General features: G+C 35.1%; 1 protein-coding gene across 2 annotated transcripts in view; it reads left to right on the top strand.

Moving 5' to 3' along the window:
• OGFOD3 (2-oxoglutarate and iron dependent oxygenase domain containing 3) overlaps positions 1 to 24,373 on the top strand; it is a 42,581-nt gene extending 18,208 nt beyond the window's left edge. The window contains exons 5-9 of one of the 2 annotated variants that reach the window (XM_070934592.1): positions 4,474 to 4,538; positions 4,954 to 5,010; positions 7,829 to 7,982; positions 13,557 to 13,680; positions 24,157 to 24,373. In XM_070934592.1, coding sequence (XP_070790693.1) covers positions 4,474 to 4,538; positions 4,954 to 5,010; positions 7,829 to 7,982; positions 13,557 to 13,680; positions 24,157 to 24,293 — 537 coding nt within the window. In that variant the 3' untranslated portion in view covers positions 24,294 to 24,373. The remainder of the gene's footprint in view (positions 1 to 4,473; positions 4,539 to 4,953; positions 5,011 to 7,828; positions 7,983 to 13,556; positions 13,681 to 24,156) is intronic. The other variant, XM_070934593.1, reaches the window with a different exon arrangement.
• Positions 24,374 to 26,262: the final 1,889 nt, after the last annotated feature.

Raw genomic sequence — 26,262 nt, forward strand, 5'->3', positions numbered from 1 at the left:
TGGCTTAACAGTATTACTACGCCTTTTTTTCTGATAGATTTCATATAATTCTTTGTGTCTTATTCTGATTAATCTGATATCCTAATACCAAACCATAGTGTACTATATCTTTCTGATTGAATGTAGGAAGTCTGTTAGTTGAGTAACTTAAGTTCAATTTTCTGGAACACTCCAGATACTGGTAATGTAGCTTTACAATAAAATAGGATTAGTTTATCGGGTCATATTTCCTGCCCTGTCTCGTTCAGCTGGAATGGTTTACCTCAATCTTACGGTTCTGAAAATAGGATTCTCCCACTGTCTGTTTTACAGCCCCAAAAGCTAGATGGGTCTGAATCTTTGCCCACCCATTTTGCACATGCGAACTGTGCTGTCTTTCAAATGGCTGCTTGCTGGACAAAATCTTACATATTGTTGAATTATCATCAGGTCCTGGAGTTTTATTCATTTTTAACTTTTTAATTGATTCTTTAGTTTTGACTTCTGTTATGGGTTAAGAGCTTTTTGTTGATTAGTAATATTTAAAATAATATGCCATTCAAATATTCAATTTTTGCTAGGTCAAGTGGCTGTTTGCTATACAATTCCAAAAATAATTGATGAATTACTGAATAATGTAATTTGTTGTAGAGATGTATTGGGTTCTGTCCCAAATAGAATTTATCTTTCTTTTATTCCGTTCTTCTAAAATTAATTTAATTTAATTTAATTTAATTTAATTTATTTAATTTATATGCCACCCCTCTCTGAAGACTCAGGGCGGCTCACAATACATTTAAAAAATCATTATAAAAAGACATTGAAAAATTAAAAAAACATTAAAAACATTAAAAACTCATTCACACCATTCATGGCCGGATCTCGCCAGATCACAAGAGCGAGATCAACGGCCCCAGGCCTGCCGGAAAAGCAGGTCTTCACCACTTTTTGGAAGGCCAATAGGGTGGGGATGGTCCGGACCTCAGGAGGTAACTGGTTCCAGAGAACTGGGGCAGCCACAGAGAAGGCCCTCCCCCGCAGGCCCGCCAGCCGATATTGTTTAGCTGACGGGACCCAGAGGAGACCAACTCTGTGGGATCTTACCGGTCGCTGGGAGCTATGCGGCAGAAGGCGGTCTCGAAGATAACAATATGTCTGTTGTTTATAACTTTTTCATAGTATTTCTGTCCAGGATGATTTTTATACATTTCATATACCGTATTTTCCGGCGTATAAGACGACTGGGCATATAAGACGACCCCCGACTTTTCCTGTTAAAATATAGGGTTTGGGCTATACTCGCCGTATAAGACTACCCCTTTTCCAACACACACCAAATAAAAATTAAAAAACATCAGCTGGCTCACCCACAATGTAAAACCAGCTGTGCTAGACCCAAAATGGCCCCTGCAACAAGCAGGAACCTCACACAGCCACTAAAAGCCCAAAAAACCAACTTTCACATTTTACACACACACAACACAACACAACACAACTGGCTCACCCATAATGTAAAAATAGCTGTGCTAGACCCCAAATGGCCCCTGAAACAAGCAGGAACCTCACACAGCCACAAAAAGCCCAAAAACCCAACTTTCACACTTTACACACACAAAATTTCACATATAGCTTTGTGAGATTTTGTGTGTTTGTGTAGTTAGAGTGAATCACTACAGAAACACACGAAATCTCAGAAAGCTGCACAAATATTATTTTATCTTATTTTTATTTTTATATGAAAGCTAAATTTAAAACTTCCTAAACTTTAAATGGCTAGGTCTAAAAAAGAACAACTAAAAAAACCCCAATTAACTATTTTTTTTTAAAGCTCCCAAAGGGGGAAAAAACTTACCCAATAGAACAGGGGTCTCCAACCTTGGCAACTTTAAGACTTGTAGACTTCAACTCCCAGAATTCCTCAGCCAGCTTTGCTTTGCTGGCTGAGGAATTCTGGGAATTGCTTGCTGATGGAATGGATTGCAGGCAAGCGAAGCAAGGCAAGCGTTGCGACTAGCAGCTAAGGTAAGCAAGCTGGAGAGGGAAAACTTTTTTTCTTTTACATGGCTCTGGCGATCCAAGCTGAGTTGCCTGATTAGCAGGCAACTCAGCTAGGATCATCACAGTTTGGATCATGAGAGCCATGTAAAAGGAAAAAACTTTTTTCCTTTTACATGGCTCTGGCAATCCCAGCTGAGTTGCCTGATTAGCAGGCAACTCAGCTGGGATAGTCAGAGCTTGGCTCATGAGAGCCATTTAAGGCTCATCAGAGCCTTTCGGGCTGTCTGCCTGGTTACAGGAGAATGACACCCGGCGTATAAGACGACACCCGACTTTTGAGAAGATTTTCATATATTAAAAAGTCGTCTTATACGCCGGAAAATACGGTACCTCCAATAAATCATGTTGATTCAGTATTGCTTTTATCTTTTTCTCTAAATCCTAAATTGAATGTATGACTTCTTTTCAGTTCTTTCAGATCATTCAGCAAGAAATCTCTACTTTTGCATGGCTTTCCTTCTATTTGATGCAAGAGAGATGGACAACCTTTTCATAAATGCTTGAAATTATTAGTCTCTCATATATTAGTTAAAGGCACATAGGGGCTAGTCCTACTTGCCCAAGTGAAGATTTCTATAGTCAGATGTTATCACAAATAAGATCTTATTTCTAGATGAAGGATGATTGTTTGCTGCTCTAAAATTGGTAGTATGAGTTTAAGATAATTTTACTTGCATATGTGATCTGCATCACTTACAAACTGCTTTGCCATTCCGGAAGATTAAGGATCAATAAAGGAGAATATTTTAGTTTAGGATTGAAATGGGAGGTCCTTGGTACTCTATGAGCTTGGTTATTTTCTTGCAGATATTTCATTACCCAAACTATGTAACATAATCAGTGCTCAAGCTCAGAGAGCACCTAGGAATCCTCAGATTAAGGATTATTCATCTGCTATGACATAAGAATGTCTACCTTTCATACAGATGCTTTCCCTATTTTTTATTTACACTGATATATACTAATTTTTCTGTATCGGAAGCACCAAAGTGCTTCCATGGTAAAAGGATTTGCCAGTGACATTACCGTTGCCCAGGGGACACCCAGTTGGGGGATCCTTTTGGGTCCCCATGAAGTTTCCTGCTGAAGTAGTACCCATTTATCTGCTCGCGGTCACCCGCTTTTGAACCACTGGATTGGCAGGAGCCAGAGCATGTGACAGGAGCTCATTCTACCCTGTGGCAGCAACGGGTCTCAAACGCGAATCATCAGCCCAGCGTTCTAATCTTGTGAGACACTGTGTTTCTATTTACGCTGGTGAGCAGATTCTCATGAATGAATGACTTTCCTGACATTTTGTTTCTATTAATGCCCTTTGTAAAGAGAATCACTGAGCAAGTTTTTGTAGAAACTTGAAAACTTTGTTTTAAAAGCTACTTACTTTGTCAGCATATTGTACAGCTAAGATTGATCCTATGTAATCTGACCAAGGTCATGAAAGAGAATATTACTGCTGTTGCTCCTAATGTTAATTTAATAAATAAATAAATAAAATGTTCTATGGAGAACATAAAAAACTAACTACTGAATAAAAATATACCATGGCTTTACCTCACTAAACAAATAACCTTTGTTTGCATTTTATTTCATATATAAATTCAACTTAAATACAAATATATTGTCAAGCAATTTTTATTGGTCATGAATACTTAAGTAGGATTATTTTTGGATCCCTTCTGCAAGATGCTGATGTACTGCTCTTTATTGTAACTTCAGAGGACTGCTCATTTTCTGTCTGGAGGCTTATTCTGAAAAAAAAAAAAAAAAAAGGTCAGGGAAAAATTCAGGCCTGCCTAATTATAATTCTTACGATCTCTTCCCATTTGCCACATTCAAAATTACAATTCAGTAAAAAGTCAGGGTATGTGGAAAAGTTGCCCATTCCTGCTATAGAATTTAGTTTGCTTGTTCATTTTACCCAGACAGAAGAAGCAGAGGAATAAACAATAATCTAGAACCAACTGAATTGGCTAAGTCTTGAAGGGTTAATTGTTATTAAATATTTTTAGTTATTGAAGAAATTTTGATTTAAATCATTGTTTCTTAATAGTGATTTCTATCATAGTTTAAATCACAATTTAAATCAAATCCACTCCATTTGAAAGTTCATAACTTTTTCCCCTCCAGAAATAGTAGTAAGGCTCACTATATTCATAATTGGTAACCATTGTGTATGAATTATGATATCAAAGCTTGACATGTATAGATAAAGAATTCTTGGGAAATAGTTCAGAGTAAGTTTGAATCACTTTTCTTGATTCTTGGGAAATATTTACAATCAACACACTTTTACATTAAGTTCTCAGAACATTGTAGAATAGGAATGTGAGTTCCAAACAGAGTAATCTGTCTTCTTTTTAAAGAAAGCAACATGCCTTAAATATTTTCCATTGTCTGTATTTACATGCTGAATGAATTTATTTATTTCTATTTCAGGCCTCAATTCTAGATTTGCACTCTGGAGCCCTTTCTATGGGGAAGCATTTTGTTAATATGTACAGGTAAATTTAGAATTGCATTTTAATATATCCACCTTTAGAATGGTTGATCTTTGTTCTTTAGCTCTCAGTCTATTAAACAAGTTACTCTATTTTCAGCAGTTTCTCTTCATTTAGCAAAGAATATGTGATAACAGTTTTGGGGATATTGGATGTAGAAATAGGCTCTTGTTCATTTTAGAATATTTTTTAAAACAAGCTGTCAGTTTTCCATAGCAATTGGTATTTACTGGAATTGATCTTGTGTGTTAGATTTAATAAGTATTGTTCTGAAACTTTAAACTAATTGTGTATTAAAATTGTGATCTGAGTAAACAATTTAATTGAAAGAATATTGAAAGTAATTGGTTAGTACAAAGATTTAATCTACATTATCTGTGAATTGGTTTCATGAGTCATTTATTTCTTTTCCCTCCAGATACTTTAATGATAAAATCCATGACATCTTCACAAAAGAGGATTTTCAGTTATACCGGTAAGAAAATCCAGGTATTATAAAATTTTATTTTTGCTTTCTCCTGTCAGCTGGATACCCATTATTTATTACTGTATTTGAGAAAATTTTTATTGCAGCATATTTTTTGAATTGGTCTGTGTCTTAACTTGTTATGTAGCAAAGAAAGATGAAACATTTTGCATTGTAGAAATATTAGTTCAGGAAACATTTTAATAGCTTGAAGGGAAGAATCTTCATGATATTATTGTTGTTTTACCACTAAAGAATGAAGGGGTAGAGTACAGAAAGAAATTGGTAAAATGTAGCTTGAGGCATCCTAGACTTTATTTAATCCCACCATTTGATTTTGGTACAGTCCACTACTTAAATGGCAAAAGGAGAGAGTCTCTTGTGCAGCTTTCTTTTTAAAGTTTGGAAATACTTGTTTAGTAAAGTTGATATGAAGATGCCATCCTGTTTTAGAGAGAGTTATTGTTTCAAAATCAACCTGTGGGCTTCTGTGGCTGACGATGGACTAGAACTGTATGTCCCTATTCCTGATCCAGCATTTTAACCACTACACCACATTAGCCTTGGTTGGCATCAGTTGTTCATTGCCATTGGAGAGGTCTAGAAAAGGACTCTGCGATGATATTTGAATAGAAACTCGGAGGGGGGGTGCTCAGTGAGAGCATTCTGGACCTGTCATTGTCAGGGGAATCTTTGTCAGTCTGATTGTTTTGGGAATGATTAATTGTATTGCGATGTGGTATTTTGAACCAGAAAAAGATGAGATAGTCTTAATTATATTAATCTGATTCATGAATGAATTCTAACTGTATAGATGTTATGGTCACAATTCAGTTTACATTGTGTATCTGCTTCTTTTACTGGATACTGCCTCTAATATAGCTAGTTATAGGTAGAAGATTCATTCTGAAAAGACAGATAAACACAAGTCTAAATGGTGGGTTGATATAAAAATAACCTTTCATTTTGGATTATCATCTCTGAGCATGGCTGTGCATTAAAGAGCATCTGATGTCTTTTCGATATAATCACAGCTATTGTGTCAGAGAGCACAGAAGAAATTCTTAAAGGATTTTTCAGTACAATTCAGCATGTGGATAGCTTTCAGAGTGGCAGATCAAGGGAATAGCTAAAGAAAAGCCTTATTGTCTACTTAGAGTGCCTGAATTGATTTTTGTTAAATAGACTGTGTGAATAGAAACTAGTTATTGAGGAAGATTTTTAAATGATGGACAAAGTTTACTGAAAAAAATAGACAAGACTTTCAAATTGATTTGCTTTGGTAAAATAAGTTTCCTGAATAAACTTTTTTGAATAAACCTTTTTTTTTAAAGATAGATCTGAAATATGGATAATGTGCGGATAATGAAAGAATACAGCATTTGTGTTATGTGCAAGTTTGTGCTGTTAGATCAGTGCTTCCCAAACCTGGGTAAATTATCCAAAATTGGGTAAAGTGATTTTTCTTTGAGTAATGACACACAAACCCATTACCCATCATAACAAGGGCTTTTAAATTGATTTAAAGATTGCCATGTTTATTGAAATATATTCAGAAATCACCCAAAGTATCCCTGTTAAGATGAAAATCAATAAAATTGACACTGAAATGATTGTTGAGATGATATAAAAATGTTTTTATAACACAAGTAGTCCTTGAATTATTACCATTTGGTTCAGCAACCGTTCAAAGTTACTACTCAAAGTTCAGTAAGACTTTCTGATAAGCAGTTTTGAGTTATGAAGAAAAAGGCTGGGAAGCACAGTGTTAGATAGAGAATTTCTTTTCTTCTAAATCTTCCAGTGTTGATAAAAATTGAGAATATGGACACTGGATATGGAAAAACATTCAAATGTATTATGCTCAACGGGGAGAGTAAGAAGGCAGTGAAGGGAGGGGGGGAGGGGGGAGTAGCATTGCAGGACAGCAAGGGCTAAAGAATACAGGGGGCCAAAAGGGCCGAGATGTTGTGGGGAGGTGAAATGCATCTGTGGTTTTTAAGTGCAGGTGGTTGCCAAGCACCCACATTTTGATTACATGACTTCAGGGATGCTGCATTGGCTGTAAATTTGGTGATGGGACTTAAGTACCATTCGTTCTCAGTGCGGCTGTAACTTTGAATGGTTTCTGAACCAAGAGTAGTAACTCGAAGACTACTTAGAGTTTTACAGCATTTGCTTAAATTCTAAGTCTTTTCTTTCCACCTGTTTGAATATTGGCCGATTCTCTTCTGAGCCTTGAAAGCGGGAAATAACTGCCTGGTTTTTAGGTAATAGTTCTGTCACCGGTTCCTACTCTGCCTGCTTCAGGTCTTCCACCCAAAAGTGACAGAATTTCTCTTGACCTCCACTTCCATTAACAAAAGTGTTTGTTGGGTGAAAAGCTTTTCCATGGCAAGATTGAATTCACCTGCTGTGATTTATAAATCTGATTTATGACTTATGTGATGTGTGAAACCGAGCACAGTTAGAAAGAAAAAATAACAAATTACACTTTTTTTTTCAGATTGGAGGTTATAGTAGTAGAGTATAAAGTGCAAGTCCTATACAGTATTTGTATCATTGGAAGCTTTAGAACTGAACTGAACTGAACTGAACTGAACTATGAACAAATTAATGCAATCTGTTATCACTAAGGCTGCTATCCATGATGTATTATAATTAATTGTGCTACACATATGTGGTAGAATTCTTGAGACAATATGCATGGAGTTCTTTTAATATTCTGTGTATGTTAGATATTGTGAAGTAAAAGAATATATTTAAAATAAATCTGATGTTTTGTGCAGAGTTTTACTCAGTTCTGGTGCTCTTTTCTTGTTTGTAGTGATGTAAGACTAAGAATTCAACAAAAAGTAGCTCTTGCTTTTGGCATCAGCTCATCTTCCATGTATTTGACGAAACCAACTTTCTTCTCTAGAATAAATAACTCAGAAGCAAAGACAACCCATGATGAATATTGGCATCCTCATATTGACAAGGTAATGAGATATTTAAATAATATTTTCCTTACTATTCTTCCAAATATCTATCTTTGGCATTGGTGTCCTGCATGTATAAGTGCTAGCACTCTAATTAAAGAGTCACGATGCTCTGATATAATTTTAGCATGTAAGTACCATGTGTGCCTTCTCGGAAGTAACCCCTGCTGAGCTTAATGAAACGTATTAATGAGTAAATGGATATAGAATGACTTTTAAATTTGTAGTGCTCCCCTTTTTGATGAGTCAAAATTTAGAAATTAAAAACCTAAGGTTGTTTCCTATTAAGTTACATAATCAGTCTGGCTATTCTGTTGATTCTTATTATGTTTTGCTATTATGTTTATGAAAATGTAGGAATAGAGTATCAGCATGTGTAGAACTTTGTTCATTAGGAGGATTTTCTTATCTTGCTAAAGCTAAAATATTTTTAGTGTATGACTTTGAGGATCTTATTTTGGGATATTTTTAGTTTCTTATTTTTTAGAATTTTCTTTCATCATGTTGGCTTTCTATTGCCTTTTATATTTGTACTATGTAATCCATTATTTATAAAGTTTACATTCTGCTTTTCTGCTCAGAAAAGTATTAAGGAAGTTAGTAGTAGAAATGTTTTACCCAATGTAAGTTCAAAGACTATAACATTCCAATTTATTTTTTACTGTTTGAATGAGGCTATTGAGAGTACCTTCGACATTTTCCTCCATCTATTCATACAATAAACAAAATCACTGTAACACTTTTTGCTGCTTTTCTTTGCAAATTGTCATTCCTCTTCAAATAATATGATAGGAATAGTTTGATTTGATTCAGTATGATTTGTTCCAGTAAATCATATCATTTCATAAAAAGTTGCATTACAGTGTTCCACAAAAATGTTTATTTTTTTCAGATATTATCTTGCTTAATTTTAGTTGAGCAAATTGTTTTTCTAATCTCTTCCAGATTTGTTGCTATCTTGGCAGTTCCAAAAGTGTTTTTTTTTTAATTCATCCATCTTATTTTTAAAAAAGCATTTCATCCATCTTATTTTATTGAATTGAACATAGCTCTTGTAATGAATAATTGCATAGATGGATAAAAATGCTAAATCCAGTCTAAAGGTCTGGCTGGCTGTGCAACAAATCATATTTTTGAAACTTGTATATTTTCCAGCATTCAGCGACTCTGGGCATTTCACAACAATCAAAGACATTACAATAAAATCAATAAAACATAAAATAAAAAGATAAAAGATTAACATCTTTTAAGACTAATCTTAGTAAACAACGGTTTTTGAGGGATTTAGTAATTAGTAATAATTATTAGTACAGTAATAAATAGTAATAATTTGCATTATACACACACTCTGGAAAAATGAAAGGAATGAAAATAATTTAAATGGATAGGGTTTCCCGTCATTTGAGATTTCACATGGAGTGTAGTCTGTTTCATTATATTCTCTTCCTTACTTTTAGAAGGAACTCAGAATGATATGTATAGTTGGGGTTTTTTTTTTATCAGTGCCTCTTTGTATCAATATGCTTTCACATTTAACAGATTAAACTTAATGATTCTCTTAAAACTGTGATAAAATAAGTCATTGTGGGGTTTTTTTCCCTTTGAGGAAAAATTGCAAATCTTTAATATAGATTTCCAACCCTTGTATGGAGATTCCTGTTTAATTTTTAGGTTCTAAAAATTGTTTCCTTTGTATGACTAGGGTAACATCTTTTTCCATGTTGTTTTTGTATCCTATCATTTTTACATCGACTGTCAAATTAGTATTGATATTGTCAGATAGAATTTGTTCCTTTTCCATAACATCTTTTAAATAGTCTATCTATAGAGGCAGATACTCTTAAAATGAACTTCTGAATCCATTGTTCAAAAATATCTTTAGTTATTGTCTAATGTTAAAATACTTTGCTTAATTCTGTAATTATGAGTTTGCATCACTTTTATTTGTAATGTTTAGTTCATTTTAGTACCTAATTTTTAAAGTCTTGTTACCTTAAAGAAAGAAAGAAAAGAAAAATTAAACAAAAGCATTTTCCCACAGGAAGGATTCTTTATAATTAATTCCAAAATCTTATTTTATATTTATCTGAACCCTTAGTTCATTTGTAACCTTCTAAAATCAAACTTTTAATTGCCCTTTTGTTGTTTTTAAAAAAGTGTTTAAATTTTTAAACTTTTAGTTAAAACTTATTTGGCTAAGGATTGAAGGTACTGTAAAACTTGTCAAGCTAAAGGTTCATAGTAGCTGAAAAGAAGTTAGCAAGTAATTTCTGAAAGTGATTAGAAAAGGAAATTTGTGAACTTAGTATCCTTTGTGCCATGCTGCAGGCTTCAGCCACACACGTGTGCACACTATCTTGGGTGATTATCAGTTTACTAGGCTGAAAAAGTTACAGAGAAACAAGGAACGTAAGCAAAGCCAAAGCTTGCCTGCAAGGTTTGTTTTGAAAACTGGAGCATGCCAAAGAATCATCCAGAATCAGTTCAGTGTTTCAAGGTCAGGTCAAGGTTATCAGCCAGTCCAAAGTTTAAAGGCCCAAGAACCAAAATCACATACAAATGTTGTACATGAGCTAGATGGCAGACATTTCCAGCAAAGAAAACAGGCAAAGTAGATTCTTTGATAAGTTGCAGCCAGCTGTCACCAATTAAAAGGTTTTCTTCTTTACTTGGCAAGGAGTCTTATAGACCTCTTCTGCTCTCTACTTGTCATATGTGCGGGCTGGGAGGTCGTATGTCATTTTCTGATTTTTCAGTCAGGTGGTGCCTGTGTTTGATCGGCCTCATGTGATTCCTCTTGACATACCACCGGTACAGCTGCAGGTTGTTCAGTGTCAGATTCAGACTCAGTACGTGAGTCCTAAGCCTGGGCCATGACAATTTCAAAGGCTCTGACTGCAGTTTGAACAAGATGGCTGTTTCCTCATCACCCAGAGCTGTAATCATGCTGGAGACTGCTATCTTGCAGTCATCTCATGAGTGGCAGCTGCCTGGAGCACTTGTAATTTTAAGACTACTCCTTGTCTGGAGAAGAATTATCAAAAAGCCAGTCTACTTGCCTGTTTTTTATCCTGTGGTCCTCAGTCTATCATGACTTCCCCAGAGATCCTGAAGTTATATTCATCAGGAGGAAACTGGGCAGTTCTGTCCTTAATCTAGCCAAGATCTTTTTTCTGAACCTTTCTGGTGATTGGAAGAGAGTAATTTATTACTTTCCACTCAACCAAATGTGAGTGATAATGTGGCACTTAAATATTTAGCTCAGCATTCTGCAACACATTTTGCAACTGAGATTACACTGATCTGTAAAACTGAACTGTGGTAGATAAGGAAAACGGGATGAAAAACCACCTTTTCTGAGTCATAAAGGTTCCACAAAGATTACATTTGTGACCTTCAAAGCTTTCATTCTAGTGAAAATATTTTTTTTTCTCAAAGCTGTAAGATTAGAAATACTGACTATTCAGTAACTTATGGAAAAATGGGTTTGAAACGCCATATGGATATTTCACTCTATATTATTGATTGAGGAAATTGTAGATTGCTGACATAAACATTTGTATGGATTTTTCCTGTATTGTTGGAATACATTTGCACTTGTCAGCAGAGGTTAAGTGGTGCTGAAAATATTGCAAGTTATTGACATCATTTTAGCTTTTTTTATAAAACACTTTTAAGACAGATATCTCAAACCTCATATTCGAAGCCAGTCCTATTCACTTTACTACACAAATTAATTTATGATGGCAGCATCTGGTATAAAAACATAGCAAAAGGCTCACTTGGGTCTTTCAGTAAATGATTAGGAAATTATGCAAACTAATTGATCAACTCGGCAAAGATATTTTCTCTTGCATATGCTACTGCCTCATCATTTTCTTTCATTCTTAAACTGATGAAGGATATTAATTTTTGGAAGAAAATTATTTTTGTTTGGAACATGCACCACCTATCAATTTTGTTTCTGACTAGAGATTGTACATGACATAAGTGTAGTATACACTGTATTCTTTTTAAAAAAGAAACAAATGGAGAAAATCTATTTACTGTTAGTGGAACAAGTAGAAGAAAAAATTATTTATATATGTTCAACATAAAAGGGAAAAAAACACAAATTGGTATACCAACTGCTTAACAAAAATGGGAGAAGGCAAACAGGAAGTAGCCTTTTTTTTACCTGCTGTTTGGTTTGGTCTTCTTCAACAAGAATTTATGTGCTGTCTAAGGGAATTATGATGACCAAGATGAAAGCACAGAGCTACAGTTTAATAAAACATGGTGTGACGATACTTCTTTAAATGAATCTTAAGTCTCTGAGGAATTGCATCCTTGGATACTGAAAGACGTAGCTGATGGTTTGGCAAACCTTTATGTGTTATTTTTAAGAAATCATGGAGAACAGGTGGAATGTCATATGATTCCTATCTTTGAAAAGGAGAAAGAGACCATCCAAGAAACTATCCACCAATCAGTGATTATATCTCTGATTTCTATTACCTTGAAAAGAATGTAATAGTTAGTAAACATAAGCATATATGTGTAAGGATAGGCCCTATTAGAATAACCTTTTTTTTTGTTCAGTAACTTCATTAGATTGTGAAAATGCTGCAGCCATCTAGATTTCAGCAAACCATTTGATCAAGGATCCCATTTTTAAAAAAAAGCTGCAGAAGGAAATTTATTAGAGACAGATACAAGTGTTTCATAAAGTGAAAAAAACATCAGATACAGAGATATAGGACAGAGATACCTAGCTTAGTAATAGTGTTTATGAATAAAATGTGACAAATACATGATTGCAGATGGAAGCTGTAGCGTGATGTGGCTGCAAAAGAAGCAAATTCAGATTGAGGAGAACACTGCAAAGCAATGTGCCCCACTCTTTTCTTGGGAGTAGTCCAGGAAGATACTATGTTTGATAGTATCAAAAGCCACTGAAATATCATTCAGTACCAGGAGGGATACATTCCTTGTCTCACCAGAGGTCAAATACAAATGAAATCAATAAAATTTCATTGCCATACTTGGACTTGGAGCCCAAGTGAAAGGGATCCAGACAGGGTGGATTTGATTCAAATCGAGTTGATTTAAATCACAATTTAAATCATGATTTAAATCACTAGTAAAAAGGCTTGATTTAAATCAACTCGATTTAAATCATATTTTTTAAAGAGCAACTGTCATCTCTGCTACTCCTTTGACTCACTGTTGACTCACCAATAGTCCCAGTGTTGCAGAATATACAGCCTTGTGCTACATAACTAAGCTCCATTTCATGCTGAATAAACTAAATTATTTATGTATCTTAAATAGAAAACTATCTTACGATAGATTTTTACTCCAAAAGTTTTTTATTAAAATAAATTCGATAAAAATCAAAAAAATCCGATTTAAATCAAAAAAATCTGATTTAAATCAAAAAAATCTGATTTTTTAAATTTTTTTAAAAAAATCATTGATTTTTATCCACCCTGGATCCAGATAACCAACTTCTTTTAGGGCCTATGCATCTGCAGACCCAATACAATTCCCAAGCTTTCTTTTGATATTCAGTACTTTATCTTTCCTTTGTAGGTGACCTATGGCTCCTTTGATTACACATCACTGCTCTATCTATCAGACTATGCAGAAGACTTTGGTGGCGGGCGGTTTGTCTTTATGGATGAAGGTGCAAATAGGACTGTAGAACCTCGAGCAGGTAGAACTTTCTTTGCTTTACAAATCTTACTAGTTCATGCTCTGTTTTTAATGTCTTCCTTTGAACACAGTTCTCTAATTTGTGTATCCATGATGTCAGGATAGAAATAAATGAATTAGAAAGTCAGTCGAAATAAGTGCAAATAAAACTTAAGAGTTTGTCTTAAGAGTTATCTAATATTTGCATTTATTTTACATTGATTTTGGCAGTATTACACCTTTCATCGTTCAAATGTTATACAAGTAAGAATTGTGATTTCTAGCTCCCTTCTATTAAAGGATAAATGAGAGGTAAATATGTATTGTAACTTGATGATGTTATATGAGGAAACATGGTTTTGAAAACATTATTTTTTAAAAAAAATATAAGCACAATTTGTGAATTGTTAATTTTCAAAGTATTTTGTTGATGGTAAAAAAAGAGCCTAAAATATAAAGGGTGATACTCAGCTAATAATCTAGATTATTGCAAATGAAATATTTAGTCTGAATGTTCAGATAGATAAACCTCTATCTATTTTGACTTCACAATCTGAATGACCAAGTCAAAGAGACAGCCAAAATGACTCAGTGGATGGCCTACATAGAGGTTTCACTATCCTATTGAAACTTTATAACAATGTCATGCTACAAAGAGTCACCTAGTCTATCCTTCCCCAGCCTGGAGCCCTTTAGATACATTCCATTGGCCACGCTGGATTGGAATTTTGGCAGTTGTGGTCCCAAGATATCTGAAAGATCTTGAGTTACAAAAAGATAATCTGAATTATTTCACACCTCTGGGTGACCTGGGAGCAGTCACGCTTTCTCATCCCTAAGAGGGTTTGCATTGGCAAACCACTTCTGAAATCTTGCCAAGAAAACTGCAGAGGCTAATTGAGGTCTTTGCCAAGAATCAAATGATTACCCCCTCTCCATCATCATTTCATCATTACTTAGGGCTTAATATACAGTTTATTTGAAAAACATTTCATGGGAGAAAAAATTCCCAAAATGTTTAAAGTTAAATACGGAGGAATAGGAATGCATGTGTTTCTTTAATTACATGCCAAGAAATACCTGGAACGGTTCTGCTGTTCTTCAATATATATATTTTAACCAAACCAAGCAAGAAAAATAATTATCTTTCTCTAAAGAGTTCCAGTTTTTTCCCTACTACCAGCCTCTTTTTTGAGGAAGGTTCCAGAAAAGGACTGTTTTTTTTTTCTTGAATATATGTAACAAAAATGTCTTCAAACTTTCCCTTAGGAGCCCATTTAGCCCCTGGGGTTCTTCTAGCTCTTAATTGTGAACATCTAAATTTAAGTATGATTAATTTTGTGGTAAATTATGGCCAAAATTTCCAAGGGATTCTTGAGAATCTAAATCACTGAGGCATCAGTGTTATAATTATGTCGACATTTGTGTAGCTTCATGTGTTGCCTTTTTAGCACAATCACACTTCCCAAGCAGTCATTCTAATGTGTATATTTTGCCATTTCAATTAGCTCTATAATGTTAACTTTTAACAATATTTTTTTTAAACAAAAGGAGGTGTAATGTATTGTGGCAATACCTAAAAGCATTAATAACTTTAAAAAATTGGCATACTGGTAGTAGGTTAAACAGAAGACTCTGTCCAGAAAAATGATGTTATTTATAACTGTTGGAGGGAAATGAAATAGAAAAAAGGAAGACACAGGGAAGGAAGTAGGTGGAGAGTAAAATCCTTAAATCATCATAATCATGTTCCGTGTTAACAATGTGCAGTTAAATAACTTCATAATTTTCCTACAGAAGGAATTTTAATAATTTGATTGCTTGGTCTCTGGAAACTGTGTCTTTTGCTGGATATAATTGCTTTTCTCCATGTATGCATTTTCTTTATGAACAAGTTTCTGATTAATCCGATCCTTTTTCCCCCTTGAACATGATTTTAATAAAGTAAAATCTTTCTGAGATTTCATGGGAAAGAGTTTTGTGCTGAAGGGATGACATACAGAACATTACACTTGAGAGGTCAGGCCTAGGGGCCCCTTCCTAATGATCTGAAGCTGCTTATTCTGTCACTTTAAAACAAGTCCTTAGGAAGACTCAGACTCAGCAAGGGATCTTCTTTCTCAGGTGATACCTGGAAGAAGTTCATAATCTCTCTATTATAACCCATGTTGGAAACTATTAATTGGCATGTCCTTTTATTTAAAGCTTGATTAAATATATTTTATTATTACTTTTTATTTTGAAGATGAGCACACTAAGCTTAAGTGAAATTTTAAAGAGGTTAACCCTTCAACAAATGCCCTTTGGATGTACCTTTAGGAATCAAGTTATGCTCCATTTCTGTGACTATGCAGGAATAAAGAACAACAACAAAAATTAGCTGGAGAAATATATATTTTTATTTTAGTTCAACAACAACAAAAGTTTGCTGAATAGTTCATGTTTCTGAACTATTTGTGAAGGCAAGACTAGAACAATCATTATCTTTTTTGCATTCCAAAAATGCAACTAAATTAAATCCTGTAAAATTTAAGAGGGATGGCCAGAATAGCAATTGCACAAGTTTGGAAGACGGATCATTTGCCAACTGACCAGCAGATAATACAAAAAATATATGCATGTGTGGAATCAGATCAACTAACACTGAAATTAAAGGATAAGGAAAGCTCAAAGTATTTTAAGGTATGGGATAAGTGGTATGATTGGATTAAGCGAAAAGAAAGTGGATAAGGATATGTGTAGTAAAGCATATAGATAATCTTGATGAGTACTAAATTTTACCTTTCTTTAATAGTGAATTTTAAACTAAGAACTGATAATTGAGAGTGTGTTTCCATGCTTATTTCATATAAATACCAACAATGACTTCACCATCAGGAGAATGAATATGGGACTAAGTTATGAAATATATAATGTGTAGAGAAGAAAAATATATATAGATATGTAAAACAATAGAAATGAAATGTCAAATATATGATATGATCTATGTATATGAATATCTTATTATGGTTTTAATTGTTTTTATAATTGATAATTTAATAAAGTTTATTTTAAAATAAAAAAAAATTTAAGAGGGATGAAACTATAATTCAACAAAAATTGGAAGATATTTATGTATCAATGCATGACTTTGTTATTTGAGGTACTTTTAAAGCATATGTTCATGGTTATATTATTGCTTATACTTCATAAAGAAGGAATAAATGCAAACAAATACTTATTTTTCATTGAATCACATGAAACAGAGAGCCTGGGAAACCTTGTAAACTATTACCATTTTGGCTCAAGCAATCACCATAGACAATATCGGATTCTGAAAAGGTCTTATCCAAGAGGAAAGGGCCACTTTGCTTGAATTGGAGGCACTCAGGTAGAAGGTCTTACTTTTCTGCCAAACTCATTTCATCCCTCTTAAACTTTTCTTAAAAATCTCTGCTATAAGTCTTCGATGACAAAGATGTATTTTGTTGCCGTTTTTTCTTACCCAAGATTAATGATAAAACATCCAGTGATCTTAGGGAGGATGTAATGAACTTTTTACCACAGGTTTTTACTCATTAAGTGATTCTCAGTCAGGGGAGAAACTCCACATATTTAACATCATAGATCTCTGTATTGCTTAATAAATACTGTCTTGAGGCAAAAATTACCTAAAGTGCCAAAGAATAGGAAATAGCTTGGCTTACTTCTACACCAGTCTGATTTTGTGACATTTCCCAGGGGTATCCCTTCAAAGCAGAGCCCTTTCTTCTTTATTTTGTTTGGGCATTTGTTTTGAAAGAAAATAAGACTAAGGGAACAAAGTCCTCTGCCTTTAAAGTAGAGTCTTAGGCATGAGATTGACTCATTCTGCAAGAGTAGTTCTCCAAGGGCAGCCTTCAGAGCAGCATATAAACCCGGAGGTCGGTTGTGGACCACTTCAAAGTGAATTTCCATTTCCAGTCAGCACAGTTGAACTCCCAAAACTTATGTCCAGGTCAAATCCATCAGATTTCCTCAGATTTATAGGTAAAGTACTGTTACTGTAGCTTGTTTTTGTGAGATGCCTAGATCTTTTTTTTTAAAAAATAAGGTTTTTAAATACCCTTATAGAAGTACATAGAAAATACAATGCTCTTATGGTGCAAAGTTCTCATTTCAGATTCTGAAACTTTTTGCATTTGAACAAGCATTAGTCAAACTCATTTGAAATAATGTGTTTTTTTTGAGGAGTGACTTACAATGTTGGGGTTCTCCCCTTACCCTCCCCCCATGTGACCTGAATAATAGGTTTGTAGCATAGGCTTGTATCTTATCATTGGAATTTATAGTTGCTTTCTAATTCTGGGGCATTTAGATTTCCTCAGCCTTCTGTCTTCCCAGAGAAGGAGCTATAGGCTAGCACATGCTCTCCTATTATTCCCAGTTGCAAGATCTGGCTAAGGGATTCGGGCATTTTTATTTCTGGGTTACTTGTTATATAAACTAGGGACTTTGGAATGAGAGTCAGAAGTCCGGGTTTTGCTCTTGCTTACTCTAAGTGGAACTAATGTTCTTGGTTTTGATGGGGCAATGAACCATACCCAGAACTGGCTAGGTTTGATAGCCATTCTTACTGACAAGTGAATGCTATGATGTTCATTCTTTGATAAGCTAGAATTTTAACATATCCTTCCAAGCAAATACAAGTCAGACGTGACCTAACATCAAATGTCATATCTAATCATATGCTTTCTTTTCATAGCTCTTGAAACTTTATTTTTTTTACTGCCAACTGAGTAGAAAAAGTATTATTTAAAGTTATCCATTTTTGGAGAAAAGCCTGACGTATTCTGTCATATCTACAGTACATTTACATCTTAGTAATGCGGCAATTTGAAACTGTTTTTATTAGTGAAGTCTCAACACATAGTATGTGTACTTTGAAATAAAAGAGAGTTTTTACATAATTAAATGACTCGGCCTTCTGTTGAACTCCAGAAAATTGAATGGATCTATATTATATTTAGGAGCAGACCTGATAAAGCAGACCTCCACCATCACTAATCTCTATATTTAAACTTTCTGCATAGGTTAACAATTAATAACTTTACTGCTGTATATTTCTCATGTTGGGTTGAGATGAGAATCTGTTCATATCTGTATGCTATAAATGCTAAAGGAACATATATAGAGAGCCAAATAACTACATTGTTTAAATTATTGGGGAACCCTTCGTAGGTATAAGGCATGTATTACACTGGCATTTTTAAAAAATTAGTATTCACAGTTTATCCATCACAAATCCAAAGTTTTTACAGCTTTCTGGGTGGTGGAAGAGAAAGAAGGCTGCATCTTATTTGGGGGGCATAGGTGAAATTCAACAGGTTCTGGAGAACCATTAGCGGAAATTTTGAGTAGTTCGGAGAACCGGCAAATATCACCTCTGGCTGGCCCCAGAGTGGGGTGGGAATGTAGATTTTCCAGTATCCTTCCCCTGCCATGCCCACCAAGCTACACCCACCAAGCCATACCATGCCTACCAAGCCACTCCCACAGAACCAGTAGTAAAAAAATTTGAATTCCACCACTGGGGTGGCATGCATAGAAAGGGACTTTCTGGTTTCATCTACTCAGCTTCGGCTTAGGAAAAATCTTGTTCTTTGTCTTCCAACTGGGGTAGATTATTAGAAAGTTAATAATATATATTTAAAAGCTTATACTAATTACAAAGTTGGCAAGAAATGAACTATTCAGTAATTTTAATTAGTAGTTTTGCACAATAAGAGCAGTTTTGTTTCTTTATGGGCATCAGTTACATAAAAGCATTTGTATTTTTTAAAACTCATTTTAATATATCTTAAACTGTTTTAGAAGAAGAGATACATTAAAAATAGTTTACAGATTCAGATACTAGAATCAGGTAAGATTAAAAGCCCTCAACCGTGGCTGCTCATTCCTACCAAGTGGCGCCTCTGAAATTTCTCACCAGTTTTCTCAATGTTCTTCCCATCACTGGCAAATGTATGTATCATAGCACAAACTCCTGCCTATACCTTCTACTAGTGATCATTCATCAAGACAACAATTTTAGCAAAATTCTCAACTTGATGTATTGATGTATTTAGATGCATAAGTGTGACAGTTCCTGGACTTGATTCTTAATCCTACTAATCATCATGTTATATTAAATTGCTCAAAATGCAGTCCCTGTAGAAAAAAACGAAAATGACCTTGATGGACTAGAATTTGTAGGCACTAATATTCATATTTTAGCAATTCCCATACTCAGCTTTTCTGCTTAGATGACAAGAAAAGACAAACAGTGCTGAGATAGCAGTATATTCATTACTAACTTACTGGTGCAATATTATAGGCAAAGATATAGCTTCCTCAGTCTTGTTAGGCACTTGCTTCCAAATTATTTTTTTACTACTAGCTTGGTTCTGTAGCAACAGGAAATAATTCCACCATTGTAAAGGAACTCCTTTTGGAGAACCAACAAATAGTTCAAACAGGGTAGAAGAGGTGTGCCTTAAGTTACCTAGAAAGATTATGTGTAATTAAGTTGGAAGGGGAGTTGGTGATAGCAGATCTGGCAAAGTAATCTTCATTATTTAATAGGTTTTTCTTCTCCAGACCTTTGTATCAAGAGAGTGAGCTTTTCTCATCAAGAGACAGGATGCCTCTTTGCCTTTTAGGCTCATTCCAGACTCTCAGTACAGGGGCTCCTCGAATTACAACAGCTCATTTAGTGACCATTTGAAGTTACAACGGCACTGAAAAAAGTGACTTGTGGTGTTTTTTCACACTTACGACCGTTGCTGCATCTTCATGCTCATGTGATCAAAATGTGGATGCTTGGCAATTGACTCATATTTATGACGGTTGCAGTGTCCCGGAATCATGTGCTCACCTTTTGTAACCTTCTGACAAGCAAAGGCAATTGGAGAGCCAGATTCAACTAACAACTGTGTTATTAACTTAACAACTGCAGTGATTCACTTAACATCTGTGGCAAGAAAGGTTGTAAAATGGGGCAAAGTTCACTTAAGAAATGTCTTTCTTAGAGCAACAACAAAATTGGGCTCCATTGTGGTCGTAAATCAAGGACTACCTGTATATCCAATCCTTGAAACCCCCTACGAGTGAAATCATAATGGACAGGTGATTTTCAGAAGAGGCTTTGTTAATACATACCTCTTTTCCAAGGAGTTCTCATACTAGTGACATTTTCTCAGCAAATCAGAAAATAAGATCCCTTCTTGGTTCTGTCTGTAGTTTGTCGTTTTAGGAAACTATACTTTTAGAGATGGCAACATCTGAAAAATTTTGCACTGCAGGGGTGTTACTTCTCACAGGTAGTTAATTTAGAACATAGAACAGTAGGGTTAGAAGAACCTTGGAGGTCGTCTAGTCCCCTGCTCAAGAGACCTTGTACCATTCCAGACAAATGGCTGTCCAGTCTGTTCCTGAAAACCTCCAGTGATGGAGCACCCACAACTTCTGGAAGGAAGCCATTCCACTGATTAATTAGTTCTCTCTAAAAGGAAATTTCTTCTTAATGCTAGGTTGGATCTTTCTTTGAAAGGTTGCCATCCATTACTTCTTGTCTTTTTCTCAGGTGCTTTGGAGAATAAGTTGACCCTCCTCTTCTCTGTGTCAGCCCCTCAAATATTGGAAGATTGCTATCATGTCACCCCTAGTCCTTCTCTTCATTAGACACACCTAATTCCTTCAATTGTTCATCAGTTTAAGTAGTTGTTAATTTAAAGCAATAAAAATCCTTTAATGATGTTGATGAAGATGATGAGGAGGAGGATTGCACTTCTGTTCCTCCCAGCCATCTCAGTCCGTATGTAGCTGTTCCTTCCCCTGTTTTCCCAGCCATTTCATCTACTTATTACCTTTCTGCTTCTTTTCTAGCCTTCCTCACATGCTTTGCCTACCTCTGTCCATCCTTCCCAACCCTTCCAATCCAACTTCCCTACACTGTCTTCCTAAAGAAAAGATAGCTATAAGTTCTTTAGTAGGGAGAACTATGATATGGAGACTTCTTTTTTTGCTAATGGAAATGGGGGAAAAAAACCAGGCAGAATTATCTTATTTCTCCCTCTTTATTTTTTTTTTTAAAGCAGGCTTTTCATGAATAAAAACCATGAATATAACCACATTACTGTGGTTATAGTTTTGTTGTTATAAGTCTTCCCACAATGATACAATAAATAAAAGTGACCCCATCACTTTTGAAGTGCAACCTTTGAGCTGGCAGAAGTTGTACATCTTCATTGAGGAGGCTCACTTACAATGCCTCTGCCTTTTTTCTTTTTTCTTTTGCATTGTAAATCTGTATGGTTTCTTGAAAGCCATTCATTGAACCTTGCAAATAATCACTGTTTCTTCTATTCTGGAAAGACTACTTGTGACAGTTGGGCAACTAAAGCAGAATATAATGTTTACCTGTAAGTCCAATTCAATATTGCGGTGTAAAACTGCTTTTCAGTATCACATTCACTCCAATCATTGAGAAGTTGCACCATCAGAAATTTAAGTGATTGGAATTCTGATTTCTATTCTGGTAACTGAAATTGCATTTCCTTTTCATAATGTGATGATTTTATAAGAGTAGGAGATGGTTGGGAGTTAAAAGGGTGGTGGCCAGAAAGACAGAGCTGTCGTTGCTAGCATTTTCCTACCCCAAAATGTTTTACACACATTGTTGTATATTACAGCCAATTTGTTTAATGTGATTAATATTATGAGCTAAAATAACATACAAAATTTAAATATTTATTTTAAATATTTAATTTTATTTTGTGCTTGCTGAATATTTTTTAGCAAGTGGGAAAAATGTTTATTACAATTAAGTTATATGTTGAATAATGAGAGACTACCCTGTTGAACCATGTACAGTACCCAAGTTGTTTGTCATATAACCTCATGCTTTTTATAGGAAATTCATTCCTTACAGTATATTTTATTTAGGAAAACTGTACTATGACAATATGGTTTGTGTCTCTTTGTCTAAACACTTTAGTGCTTATTCCTAATCATGTATACAAAGCAAGCTTCTATTTATCTTCACAAAGTGATACACCATTTATCTATCTACCGGTACTGGCCCGTCTGTTTACAGTTGGTGCAGTAGTCTTTTTATCATTGTTGTCTCTCTTGTATGCTTGCACTCTCACAAAACTACTAAAGACTGGACACACCTGAATTGTTTGATTGTACCAGTGTAGTACTCAATACATAAGTAAGCAATCCAAGCATGTCACATAGCCCACACAAATAGTCTAGTAATCCATTTTAATATGAGATGTTAAAATCTTCTTTATATGCTAAAGTAGCTATTGGGTAGTTTTAGTGCAGAATGTAAGAAAATAGATAAACCAAATCTCTTCCAGATGGTTTTATTCTAGAAAAAGCACACAACTTAATCAAGGGAAAGTTATGCAGCTCTTCAGATTGTACATGAAAAAAAAATGCAGGATCCAATTTGGGTCAGTCACCTGGATCAGAGGTTTGTCTTCCGAGCTTTCAGAGTCCTGCTGGAACCCATCTGGTGGAAGAAACTAACCACGAGATTGCAAGAATACAAACAAGCAGTCAGACAAGGAGACCTGAACTTATTGGTAGCCTCACACTGCAATTACCAAGGACACACATTCAATTTTGCAGCTACTAAGATTGTTGGCAGGCACAAAAACAGCCAGGGAAGCCTCAGAAACAGGCCGCTTGTCAGCCAACAGGAGTACTGATTTACCACCAGCCTATCAGGTACTTAGAAGGCGAGGGCTGGGCAGCACAAACAGATGACAGCTAATGACTTAAAAGACAGCCATCAACACACCCCAATTAACATCTAAAAAGCCACTTACAACAAGCACTGTAAATACCACCTACAGAACAGCACACACTCTGCTAGAGAGAAGTTACCTGAAGATGGGCTCCAGGATGAGTCTGAAAGCTTGTAAGATAAAACCTCTGGTCCTGGTGACTGGCCCAAATTGGATCCTGCAACATTATCCTGGGACACATATATTTGCCTTCATTCATATGAAAAAAAAATGCTTGGGATGTTCTGTTTACCACTAATTTGCACCTTTTTAAAAGAGTTTGGTGTTTTTCCAGAATCACCATCTATAGTGGTTGATCCCAGGATAAGACTTTACTTGGTTTAAGGAGTTGTTGATAGGGGTTACTTTTTCCTCTTCAAAACAATCAGAAGCCTTCTTCACTTAAGATTGATTATGTTCAAAGATTTTCTTTCTTTCTTCTTTGCTCCCCTGCTGAAGCCTTTCTTTTAATAATTCTGGAACTAAGAATGTACATATTTTTTAAAAAAACCAGGCTTTCTCAAATCTTGTTAATTGCATAATGATATTTTGATCTGGGAACAGGTTATCTTTACCATTAGATAACAATCAAATCTTGGATGATTGAAGCTGAGGAGCTAATTACAGAATCCTAGGTATCAGCAATCAGGTAAATGATGTGTATTTTGCTCTGCTCCTGACTGTAGATTCTTGTTTTGCAGGACGGGTTTCGTTTTTCACATCTGGCTCGGAAAACCTCCATCATGTTGAGAAGGTCGACTGGGGCACACGCTATGCCATCACCATTTCCTTTACCTGCAATCCTGACCATGGTATCAGGGATCCTGTTTTAACATGACAGGCGGCAGCCAGATGGATTGGCAAGAGAAACTCTGTATGGGAGAGGAGGAAAAAAACTTTTAAATTACCATATAAATTCCACTGAATTTTATCTAAAGTAAATTGTGTGTGTGTAGTTTTTTTTTTACTTTGTTTCCTTCTAAGTGTTGCAAAAACAGTGCCTTAAGGTCCATATTTCTAAGTTTCTTATAACATTGCTTTTATAAGATAGTAATTAAAATGGTTTGGCTTTTCTTTTTCAGCTCTTTTGGGTACTGCACAATAGGCCTGTGAAACAGCATCATTCCATCATGTAATCTCTTCAAATATTCCTTTTCATCAGTTGTTCTCAAAATTATAATTAGTGATGTCCCATGAAATATGTTCATGGACTCTGGAATATATTGCAAGGAAGGAGTTTCATCGTACCTTGTTCCAGACCCCATAGAGTTGTTTATATTTTGGAAAATAAAAACCTGGAACACTTGTGAGCCAACTGATATATGGCTTTAATCATTTGCAATTTTACACAAGTGTATCAGGTTTTTGTTTTATATCCTTATTTCAATATGTTCTTCCTTGGAAGAAGACATGAGTTATGATGATTGAATTTTCTCTGTAGAAACCAGTTGTATATGATCTCAGCCATGATTTCATATAATCAGCTAAGAGGAAGCTTCTTAGAATAAAATAAAACTACTAAATAATGTGTTTGATAGCGGTTCAGTTTCTCTATTTGTTAGGGGAAACAGATTCATTAGCTTGTTTAATCTTACAATCTTAGATTATAAATATTCAAGTGATTTGCAAATCCATCAAAGTTTGCTTTGGAATAAACTTGATCTTGGCTGCCTCACTTATTCAATTGTTGAGTAAGTGTAAAATAACTTCAAAGTCCTTTAAGTAAAATTGACAGAACATAAAATGTATTAGAAATGGAAACAATAGGTTTGATTCATGCAAATTCCACTGCGATTATTAGAATAAATTCTTCAGTGGCATTCTTCTACCAAAGGAAAATTTAAGAAGAACCTGCTTTAACTGTATATTCTTTAATTGTGGGAAAAAATTTTTCCAAGCAAGTTACATAGCAAGAGTATCAAACTCAAGGCCCACAGGCCAGACTCGGCCCACAAGGTGCTTAGATCAGGCCCTCGGGGCTACCTTGGAAACAGCAAAGGACCAGCCCGCAGTGCCTCTGCTGGTGAAAACAGGTGTATGCGGTCCTCCAGAGCTCCGTTTTAACTGGCAGAGGGTTGCAGGAGGCTGTCACAACCGGAAATGGAGCCCATTTTCGCTGGCAAAGCACTCGGACCACCACAGGCACCCCTGACACAAGTGATGTTGAGCTGCCCACACCCACCCTAGCTCCCCGAGGTCAAACACAACTTTGATGCGGCCCTCAATGAAATCGAGTTTTACACCCCTGTTATATAGGAAAGTACTGTGAGTTAAAATTATTACTTTGCATTCTGTCATATTTATGAGTGATATTTTAACTTTTTTTGTATTTACAACGTTTACCTACTCCTTTGAGATATCTTTTACACAACAGTTCTTAAATATTAGATGTTTGAATACTCATCAGTTTTAAAATTTAATGAATATGGCATGATCTGATCCAAAGAATTCTGGATGGTCTCTGCCAAGAATGGTTTGGTGAATTTCTGAATGAACAACAGGAGTTGCATTAGACAATCTGTAAAATCATCTCTAGTACATACATTCTATGAGAAAGCCAAACACACAATGTGCCTTTTTAACAAACTCTATCTAGCCCACCAACTAACATTTTTATTATAGCAAAAGCTGCCTGATTTGATTTCCATTGGCTACAAGAAAGCTGTCTTCCTTTGAAAGTAGATTCTAAGAGTTTTTATTTGTTTATTTTCAATATTAGCTATTTTATTCTCTCTCTATCCCATCTCTGACTAAGTTTATTATTTTTATTAGATTTTTATCCCACCTTGGTTACTTTATAAGTAATT

The sequence above is a fragment of the Pituophis catenifer genome, unplaced genomic scaffold, assembly GCF_029215685.1.
Source record: "Pituophis catenifer annectens isolate HBS135680 unplaced genomic scaffold, rPitCat1.0.hap2 SCAF_2, whole genome shotgun sequence".
NCBI classification, from domain to species: domain Eukaryota; kingdom Metazoa; phylum Chordata; class Lepidosauria; order Squamata; family Colubridae; genus Pituophis; species Pituophis catenifer.